The sequence below is a fragment of the Triticum aestivum genome, chromosome 5A, assembly GCF_018294505.1.
Source record: "Triticum aestivum cultivar Chinese Spring chromosome 5A, IWGSC CS RefSeq v2.1, whole genome shotgun sequence".
NCBI lineage: Eukaryota > Viridiplantae > Streptophyta > Magnoliopsida > Poales > Poaceae > Triticum > Triticum aestivum.
This window is the reverse complement of record NC_057806.1, coordinates 398,007,238-398,017,937: the sequence shown is the minus strand read 5'-3', so window position 1 is coordinate 398,017,937 and position 10,700 is coordinate 398,007,238. Positions and strand designations below refer to the sequence as shown.

At 44.5% G+C, this 10,700-nt stretch overlaps 1 protein-coding gene across 1 annotated transcript; it reads left to right on the top strand.

Moving 5' to 3' along the window:
* Nucleotides 1-582: 582 nt before the first annotated feature.
* On the top strand, nt 583-9,120 carry LOC123106993 (protein ROLLING AND ERECT LEAF 2). The gene is made up of 7 exons (XM_044529005.1): nt 583-962; nt 1,121-1,181; nt 1,965-2,959; nt 3,044-3,115; nt 3,221-3,438; nt 7,918-8,141; nt 8,353-9,120. Exons 3-7 carry the CDS (start codon nt 1,978-1,980, stop codon nt 8,990-8,992), a joined length of 2,136 nt encoding a protein of 711 aa, XP_044384940.1. The 5' UTR covers nt 583-962; nt 1,121-1,181; nt 1,965-1,977; the 3' UTR covers nt 8,993-9,120.
* Nucleotides 9,121-10,700: the final 1,580 nt, after the last annotated feature.

Here is a 10,700-nt window from a genome sequence, read left to right as displayed (position 1 = left end):
ATCACTAGTCCTCACAGGGATCCGGTCGACGCCGCCGATGCCGCTGAGACGTGCAGAGGCGGTTGCCCAAAATAAATGTCAATTGATTTCCATGGCAGGAGCTCAAAGGCAAACGTTTATTTAGAGAAACTTAATTCCAAACATCACTGTTTGCCAAAAATACACCAAACCAGGCATAGAGAACAATCACACAAAAGGTTTCCATTTCCTGCTAAAAGAGATCTGGCAAAGATCAAAACCTTTCACCGTCACAATGCCCACGCCACACATCGCATCAGGCTGACCGGTAGGTCCATCCGGTAGAGCTTTGTGACGCACCCCTCCCATCCTTTCCCCTCCTGTGGCTGTTCCTGCGGGGCCCGCACTCCCCTGCCCCGCCCGCTGCACCATTCCCGATTTTCTACTTCATAAATGAGGCCCCAGCCTTTTTCCCCCTCTCTCTATCTCTTCACGCCTCCCCGGTTTCTCTCTCCTCACACGGAGCAAACAAGAAACTGAAGGAGCGCAATGGCAACGCCAACGGGCTGCAGGCCAGAGCCAAGGGCCATCGCGGCGTTGCGTCACACGGGGTACATGCGGAGCGAGGGGCGAAGGTTCGGCGCCAGGCGGGGCCTCGCGTGGCTGCTGCACTGGCTCATTACGCAGCGCATCGCTGCTGCCAGGTCGCGACGAGCGCGCAGCCCAGAGAGAGAGAGAGAGAGAGAGAGAGAGAGAAACAGCCAGCGGCGGCTCTCGCAGAGAGAAAGATAGAGAGAGATAGGGGGGATTGACTCGCCAATGTAACGCTTCCTCTCTATCCCTTGTCCTGTTGCTCGCTTTTGCGGAGGGGCGGAGCGGAGAGGGGGTCTCCGCGCGGCTTTGCTCTGTCTTGCCAACCAAGCCTGCTTCGTCTTTTACCCTCTCCTGTTCTTGGTCTCGGCGCTGGAACGGGACGGGGATTGCCTTTCGGTGCGCCTGCGAAGGTGCGATCTCTGGCCTCCGTTCTTGCTCCGCCGATTGCCTCCTCCTCGTCTCCGGGGGTTCGAGTTGAAGCGTGGGGTTTTGGGGGTTTGGGTTCTTTTTGGTTCCTTCGACTGGAATTCTGACTGACTCTGTTCGTGTGGTTGTGGCGTGTTGCCAGGACGAAGCGGGCCGCTCTGGTTCCTAGGTGAGGTTTGGCCGACCAGTTGGTTTAGGCCAAGGTAAGTGTTCGTCCATGGAGCTCGATTTCGTAGCTTCCGCCTCTCTCTGTACTTTTGTCCCCCAGATGTTTTCTGTGGCTTTGAAGTTCGCTTTGCCGATGAATGAATTAATCAATCATTGTGCGGGTGCGGTCTCCAGCCGTGTGGGTTAGTCCGAATCGATGGGTTGTAATGATGATATTGCGGTGCCAAAATAGGCGACTTTTTTATGTGCGAGTAGTAGTATTTTATTTTCTTCCTCGCAAAGTGCCTTTGTGGATTTGTGTTCTTGTAAACGTGTTCTTTTTTTCCATCGATTAGAGTTTCCTGTTACATGGTGAATTACTGAATGCAGAAAAATCTGAATTTCAAAGAAAAATCTGAATCGCATTACTTGGTGGGCACAATCATTGCTTACATGTAAAATAGGCGAGTTTTTATGTCATTTATTTTCTACCTCACAAAGTGTTGTTGTTTTTTATCTTGAAAAAAAGGACGTTCTTTCTTTCTATCCTTTCTTTCTATCGATTAGAGTTTCCTGTTACATGGTGCCTGAGTATTGTTTTCATTTCGTTACTTGGTGGGTAAAATCCTTGCTTACCCGTGCCTTGAAACTCTGATTTTCTAACCTCCCCTGTTTCTTTTAATTACTGAATGCAGTAAAATTCTATAACTTCAGTCAACATGCATAGGTGGTAGTTTTAGACCAACATGCCTTGTACAAATGCAAATGATTAGTTCCTTTGTCAGCCATGAGCCCATGATGGATTCCATGTCAATCATAACTTGTCTTCGTTGTTACAGGAAGTGAAGAAGCATGGGTACAACTGCCTCCAAGCAAGACTGCAACACCGCATTGCAGCTCTGCAAGGGTCGTCTGAAACACATTGAACAAGCAATCGATGCAAGGTATGCCCTTTCGGCTGCTCATCTGTCGTACGAGCAGTCTCTGCGCAATGTCGGCGTTGCTTTGAGGCAGTTTGTGGAGTCACACCATGAGGGTGATCCGGACAAGTCCCCTCGCTCTTCGTCTGCTTTACCATCCCCATTGCCACCTGCAGACAATTCTAAAATTTCACCACTGAAAGTGCCCCGCCATTCTGATATTAGTCGCTTGAGGTCAGAAGTAAGCCCATCCTTGACAGTGACAGTCGACCCAAGTGATGGTGATGCTAGTTTTATTAGAAAAGGGCAGCCCATCCTGACTTCGGTTTCACCACCGTTGTCTCCGGAATTTTGCCCCCCATGGGATTTCTTTGAACCAAATGATGTGAGTGAAAATGTTGCCACCCATGTCTCAGAGAACTGTGAGGCAACTTTGGATGACTTTGGCCATGTCGATGGAAGGGGTCAAGCTTCCTCTAGTCAAATAGCTGAGGTGCAAGAACAGTTGGGAACACATGGATGTAAAGACCTTGATGACAATTTTGACCATCTTAAGTTGAATCGCAATGACTGTAGTGAAATTGAGATTGTTGATACAGACTTACCAAATGACTCAAACTTACACAAACGACCTGATCAAGTGCAGACACAGAATGTGGAGGGGCAGAATCCTACATGTATTACTGACAATAGAAAAAACGAAGCCCACTCTGTAGACAAGGTTAATGTACCAAAAATATCTACTGAAAGGGAAGAAGAAAAGAGCAGTTCCATCACCAGCGTATCAAAAGATTTTCTGTCTGATGTGAAAGAACTCGAGCGCCAATTTGCTCGGGCAGCTGAGTCTTGCCATGGGGTCTCAAGGATGCTTGAGACAAGGAAGATTCGACTAAGCTTTTCAACCAAGATAACAGGTGAGGAATACATTTTTTACAGTTAGACAGTTCTCTTGAACTTCTATGGTTATACTTGCTTAATATCAGTGCTAATTATTGCAGGGAAACCGTCGTGTGCACTTTCTCTGTCATCATCCTTGCTCTGCTGCAATGCTGGAAATGTAGCTTCCCATGGTATATTTACAATTCATATCAAATACATTAATATGTGAAGTTTGTACGCTAAACAATAACAGCCTTGTTTGGATGGATATTTTACTCTTAACTGTTTTACTGCAGAATCAGAGCAGCATGTCACGAAAGTGATCGCTTGGAATCGCTCACTTTCATCACGATCTTCATCATCTAAGAATCCACCATTTTCAGTTCAGAAGGATGATGACCCTCCAGAAAGCATTAGCGATTTTATTGAAGAGTTTTGTATGATTTCAGGAAGTCATGCATCCTCTTTAGATAGACTCTATGCTTGGGAAATAAAGATTTATGATGAGTTAAAGGTGAGCCAACATGTGTTGTTCAACAGATGCTTATAGGATTAACTACACTGAAAATGGAACTTCTGCGTTATCAGTATAGAATCATGAGATTGTGCTTGTCCTGTGTTTTCCAGTAGACCTGTAGCATATTGTGCATTGACCTTTTTGTAGGTGTAACCACTATTTTCAGTAATATCTGAAGCTATCTTTTCTTAAGCAGAGTTGTAATGACGCTACAAATGTATATTTAGAAATTATGTGGACACGTTTTTTATATGTATGCTATTGTGTGTCACATGTTAATCTTCTAGATAGGAAACCATATATGGCATCCAACATAATTACACCATTACTGTATTATGGACAAAACCGATTTATTTTTCTAGTGAGCTCTCAAGCATTTTCTGGACTTAGATAGTCTTTATTGTAATGTGATGTCTCCTTTTGCATCCGGGCTAAATGTTGTGTAGCTAAACAAAAGTATTTCCTGCAACTCACATGCTCGAAAGGAGTTCTTCGCATTTACTTGGAGATCCACTTTGCACGATGAGCTATCGTTATGATCCTATGATCACGCGAGAGACACTACACCTACGGGCAAATTTGTACAGGATTAAAGTTATGGCGTGACGTGTCAAGATATAGTGGAAATCAGGGGGCGGGAGGGTCCACAGTGAAAATCAGGGGGGTAGAGATTAGCGCGGAGATGGGTCCGTATGTTGTGTTCTGTAGGTGTTTTAGCCAAGTCTAGGATTTTGGATCGTGCCTAGGAGATATTTGTGTCTCAAAAATAAAAGCTTTACTTCTGTTGTCCTTATTTTGAAGGGGAGCCTTGGCGCAGTGGTAAAGCTGCTGCCTTTTGATCGGTCACGGATTCAAGTCCTGAAAACAGCCTCTTACAGAAATGTAGGGAAAGGCTGCGTCCTATAGACCCAAAGTGGTCGGACCCTTTCCCGGACCCTGCGCAAGCGGGAGCTACATGCACTGGGCTGCCCTTTTTTCTGTTGTCCTTATTTTCCAGCAATCTTTTTTGAGTAAGTTGCTTACAGGAATTATGAAGTTGTAAGTGGTGATTATATTGCCTCAACCATAGACAGTAAAGTTTAAATTATCACATGCTAATGCATTTCTCTATAGTGATGAATTATATTTGAAAACAAAGCAGAGTATGGTCTTACAAATATTTTTTTTCAAACCATCCGGCAGACTTAGATAGCTCATATCCATCTCACGTCCAACACAATAGGAACTTCCAAGGATTTTCCAAATGAATAGTTGCCTTTTGTAGTTGAGTCGAAGTTAACGTCCAAGGCTACACAAGTGTCACCAAATTGTGTTAATGTTTGATTTAATATTGAATAAACAATAATTGCATGATGCTCAGGGTATATTGTTCCTACTATACCGGTCTCTGCTGTGCCATTTGACAATTAAAGTTGCACTCTGAGTATCAGTAATACTAGATAGCATGAAATCTAACATATACGCTTGGTACTTCACGTCTATTCCTCCTATCTAGAATTCTTAACATCTTGGTGCTATTTAACAAGTGTACATAAAAATAGGTTCAAAACAAAATAATGTACAGGTTGCAAGAATCATGATTCAATTCTTAAAAACATGTTAAACAGAGCCTCCCCTAGTATGCCCATGGTGTTGGTAGAAACAATCAGCTCAGAATTATCATTTTGTGTAATTGTGTACAAACCAATGTCACCATGAATGTCATATGTCCGGGTCGCTGTTTGTTTGTACGCAGCATTTCCTCCCAAAAAATATAGGGGAACCCATACCCTTCTCAGCAAATTGGCTCGCTGTAGAACAAACTTGGTAACTGTGCTACATATGCTTTTAACATAAGAACTACAGTTATATTCTACCTACCTACTAGTGGATTAGGCCATTTATTCCCACATTAGGTAGTTCATTTTTACTTTGCAGGTTATGAATTTGTGCATTAAGTTTCTAAAAACATAGGACATATTTTGGTAACCAATAGGCTATTTTAGCGACACCTTTTTGTGGCTGTATCCATGATTTAATTTTTTTTAATGTAGAGTTGTTTCTCTTTTTGGACTTGCCTATAATTTTTTGGTTGCTGCATTTTCCTCGTGTTTGTCGTTGCGTTCTTTTGCAATAACCTTTCACTTTGTTGATGCCCGCTACACGCCAAATAAAAGAATACTTTCATCATGTGGTCGGTGAATAAGCCAATAGTATTAGCATGTGCAATATTAGGCTTATGTCTGCTTACTACTCACACTAGATCTAAGCTATTCAGGGTTGACTAACTGTGTGATACCAAAAGCCACAGAAGCTAATTATGATTTAGGTTGGACTAAAAATAAACTACTCCCTCCATAAAGAAATATAAGAGCGTTTAGATCACTAAAGTAGTGATCTAAACGCTCTTATATTTATTTACAGAGGGAGTAGAATTTACATAACAATTGGATACATCCAGCCATCCACCAGCCATGGATTTTCTTCAAGATATGTGCGGTAAAGCGCCATCTAGGATTCAGATCCCATATTGCTTGAAGGTATGTTGCTTACAATGAAAATTTTGGGGAGGGCTGATGAGGGTGGGAGCTGATCAGGGAATAAGGTTTCGGATTGTTGAAGGGAGGTATTGTGGCATGACAATGCAATCAACTTGTGTGAGGGGAGGTTTGGCAAGCGAGGAGAGGACTTTAAAGGCGGTGGATGAGAGAACTGAAGGGTTATTTTTTTTTTTTACAATAGCAGATGTTTAATGTACATGGTTTCTATTTTTGGTCTTAAACCAAATATTGGAGCTATTCAACAAGTGTACAGAAAATTAGGTTAAATACAAGACAATGTACAAGGTTGAAAGCATCATAATTCAATTATTCAAAAGTATATACAATGTGAAACAGAGCCTCCCCAAGTATGCCTTCGGTGTTGGTAGAAACAATTAGCTCATAATTATCATTTTGTGTAATTGTGTACAAACCATTGTCACCGTGAACGTTATATGTGCGAGTCGCGGTTTGGTTGTACAAAACTTCTCCTCCCAAAAATTATAGGGGAACCCGTAACCTTCTCAGCAAATTGGCTCGCGGTAGAACGAAATTGGTAACTGCGGTACATATGCTTTTAGCATAAGAACTACAGTTATATTCTACCTACCTACTAGTAGATTAGGCCATTTATCCCACATTAGGTAGTTTATATTACATTACAGGTTATAAATTTGTGCATTAAGTTGCTTGAAACATAGAGCACATTCTGGTAACCAATAGATTATTCTATTGACACTTTTTTGTGGCTGTATCCATGATTTACTTTGGTGGTTGTTTCTGTTTTAGGACATATCTATAGTTTGTCGGTTGCTGCATTTTCCTCGTGTTTGTCGTTATGTTCTTTTCCGATAACCTTTCACTTTGTTGATGCCTGCTACACGCCAAAAAAGAACACTCTCGTGCATGTGGTCGGTGAATAAGCTAATGGTATTAGCATGTGCAATATTACGCTTACGTCTGCTCGCTACTCACACTAGATCTTAGCTATTCGGGGTTGACTTACTGGGTGATACCAAAAGCTATAGGAGCTAATTATGATTTAGGAAGGACTAAAAATAAACCAGAATTTACATAAAGAATAGGATACATCCGGCCATCCAATAGCCTTGGATTTCTTTCAAGATATGTGCGATGAAGCGCCATCTAGGATTCAGATCTCATATTTCTTGAAGGTAGGTGCTTCACAATGAAAAATTTGGGGATGACCAATAGGGTGGGGGGGGGGGGGGGGGCAATGAGTTGGATGGGAGTTGAGCAGGAACAAGGTTTTGGATTGTTTGGGGGAGGTATTGTGGTATGACAGTGCTATCAACTTATGGGCGGGGAGGTTTGGCAAGCGAGGAGATGACTTTTTTGGGCCTAGGCCCCGTGGTTTGTTTCTGTGTTGTGTCGAACTTGGATGCTGCCTGTTGGTGGGCTTTATTAATTTAAAGCCGGACACTTCTTGCGTCTTCGTTCTAAAAAAAAAGGAGAGGACTTTGAGTGACATGGAAGACGGTGGGTGAGAGAACTGAATGGTTAGTTTTTTGTTTTAAAAAAGTGGATGTTTAAAATATGGGTTCTATGTTTCGATCCTAAACCAAATATCTAATGCATCCCTTATACTCCCTCTTTAAAGAAATATAAGAGCGTTTAGGTCACTACTTTAGTGACCTAGTAGTGACCTAAACGCTCTTATATTTCTTTACGGAGGGAGTATTTTGCATCGTTCAAAATATTGAAGTAAGATTAGTATTTATTTATATATATCTAATAAATGCAGAAATTGCCATGGGATAACCTCTCACAGGCATCCGATATTTTTAGGTCACGGAATATCTTATTACTGTCAGAAGTTTCAGTAAATTCTGTTATTTGCATTATTTCTATATAAGTGTACATGCTATTTTTCTGTCTTATTTGCTACACTCTGACCTAACTGCTTAAACTGGTGTTGCAAACTTGCGATTTGCAGAATATTGAATCAATCGAGCAGATATATGACAAAAAATGTGCTCAGCTAAGCCATCAGTGTGCAAGGGATGCGGATGCCAGGCAAGTTGACAAAACTCGGGTTACTACCAAAGGGTTGTATTCACGACTCGTGGTAGGAACTGAAGCACTATACACAATTTCAAAAACAATTGAGAAGTTAAGAGATGAAGAGTTGCAGCCCCAACTTCTTGAATTACTACAAGGGTAAGCCTTTATTTTCTTCGTAGCGCTATGTACAGCACATGTGAGGATTTCAGGACCATTGTCAAAACTGTAATTACACCTGTTATGGTTAAATAATGTATTCCTTTTGAGGTAGTATGCAAAGGTTGTGAAGGTATTGGCTAAAATGTTATATGTAGGCTCTGACATTAAATGTGGATATCATACTTATTATTGTGCACGACACTGACAGGCAGACGCGCATGTGGAGGGTGCTGCAGGAAGTTCACCAAATGCAGCAGAAAATTACCTCTCCAACAGATGCAAAGCTCCCAGCAATGTCTCCTCCAAGCGAGTCGCGCGGACATGCCTTGATGAACCTCATCACTGAACTGGGAGTCTTCTACTCCAGTTTGGCAGGCTGGGTTGATGGTTACAAAAACTATGTGGGTGGTCTGCACTCCTGGCTGCAGAAATGTGTGGTGCAACCACGAGACCGGTCAGGGGAAGGAAACCTGACCCTCTCGCCTCGCCAACACCTTGCTCCACCCCTATTTGTTCTCTTGGGGGATTTGTCCGCAGGAATGTCATCGCTCCCGTCTGAAGAATCATGCGACTCCATCAAGAACCTTGCAGCAGATCTCAAGAAAATGTACAAGCACCAGGCAGCAGAACAGAAGAAGGCAGCGAAGAAGAGATCTTCAGACACTGGGGCAGAGGGTGAAAAATCGTCAGAGACTGAATCAGATATGGCAACCCTGCAGGGCGGTCTTACCGCAATGTTCGATCGACTCTCAAAGCTCTCAGGTGCCATGGCCAGCCTGGCTGAAAATGTGAAACGGGAGGCGGAGATCGCCCGGGAGGCGTACGCCATCGGTCGCTGCATAGAGTAAGTTATAAGATCATATCAGGTCATGTTCTTGAGTCCAGGTGTCGGTTTATAGGACAGACAAAGATAGAAACAGGTTTCTTCGGAGAAAAAGAATGATGGTGATGTTTAGGTATGGTATATACCGTGAACTGTTGTACATTCCTTTGCCCGGGCATAGTGTCTTGGGTGTTGTTGATGGTCGGACCAGTCCTAGCTTCTGTAACCAGACGTTTCTGGGTTAAAGTTTGTTTGTCGAAAGCACCGATGATGGCTGTGGCGTTTCGCCATTGTGTTTGCTGGGGCAGATTGTGCTTCTCTGCCTGCTTGTTTATGTCTGCTGCTGAGCTTGGGTAATCTGCAGCGATCTGTGCTGTCTTGGCACTTGGCAGTAACAGGTCCTGAGTCCTGGGCCTGATGGGATCAGGTTTTTTGAGTTCTCAATATCATCTGTTTTTCTATATGGCAGATGATGCCGTGTCCGTGCAACAGGGCTTTCTTCTTCTGTATGCTCAGAGTTCAGAGTTCTGACCCTCCGCAGCATGGAGTATTGGAGTTTGTGCGCTCATGTCATGTGGCCTCCCTGATGGTGTTCCTGATGAATAGGCTGCATATGCATAGATAGAAATCACACCTCGATCGCCCCCGCTTCGTCTGGACGGGTGGCTCCCTGTTCGCCTCCCTGGCGTCGTCCCACTCTTCTCGCTCCCCTCGCTGACGCCGGGCAAAGCCCGTGTGGTGTGGCTGACGACGGCGGCGGCGGGGCTCCAGGTGGTTCTGCGCGCAGTGGCAGCCGCGGCGGAGAAGCGATCGGTGCAGCAGCGACGATCTGACCGCAGTCCGCGGCGATCCTGCCCTGTGTTTCCCGCGACGGACTTCAGCGATGGGCTGGGCAGTTATGGCTGAAGCCGAAAAACCTATTTGAGGCTCTGTGCGTGAAACAGTTGTGCCTCAAACAGTCGGGCGAACGCACACGCTTTTGGTTGCCCGCATAAGGTCCAACTAGACCCATGCGAAAAGAAAACTGGCTGATTGGCTGTTAACATACACTACTGAGCCTGCATAGTACGAACTTTAAAGCATCTCTGGGCCTGTCTCGCAAGGCATGCTTGAATTGGCAGTTTCTCGCGAGCCAGGCCCGCGCGAGGCGTGTGGGCTGCACGCGAGGAGCTACACTCGAGAAGGCGTGTTGCTTCTCAAAGCGCCGACAGTTATTACCCTCACCTTCCCTCACCACTCTCTCTTCCCTCTCCCCACTCTCACCGACAGCGACGGCGGTGGCGTGCAGCAAATCGGAGAACAGCAAGTCAACCTCCGGTCACCTTCACCAGCATCCGCAGCAGCATCCGGCAATGGCGGTAAGCTATTTTTCCCCCCTCCTCGCCTACTATGTTGCATTCGATTCGAGTTTAGATTCGATTCACGTTAGGGGAACTTGAAATCGGTGTAAACACCATAGGAGTGATCATAACATAACTGATAGATATGAGGTTTCCGATCCGGATTGAGTATAATAGGAATGGGGATTATGGTTCATCTTACATAGTACGCATACATCTTAGCCTCGGGGACCCTGGAGGCGGTTGGATTGGCGGGTGGCCTTGGTCTTGGTCTTCTCCTGGACCTGCACCACCGTCTCTTCTTCCTCGTTGGAGTCCAGCACGATTGGCATGCTTCGGTGTCCTGGCTCCGGCGCCCTCACAATCATCGCCACCGCATCTTCTTCTTCCCCT

Bases quoted from the DNA above. Each gene is read 5' to 3' on its own strand.
- LOC123106993 (XM_044529005.1), top strand. From the start codon at position 1,978: ATGGGTACAACTGCCTCCAAGCAAGACTGCAACACCGCATTGCAGCTC. The intron at 3,116-3,220 runs GTATATTTACAA...GTTTTACTGCAG, and splicing joins TGGAAATGTAGCTTCCCATG to AATCAGAGCAGCATGTCACG. The intron at 3,439-7,917 runs GTGAGCCAACAT...TGCGATTTGCAG, and splicing joins AGATTTATGATGAGTTAAAG to AATATTGAATCAATCGAGCA.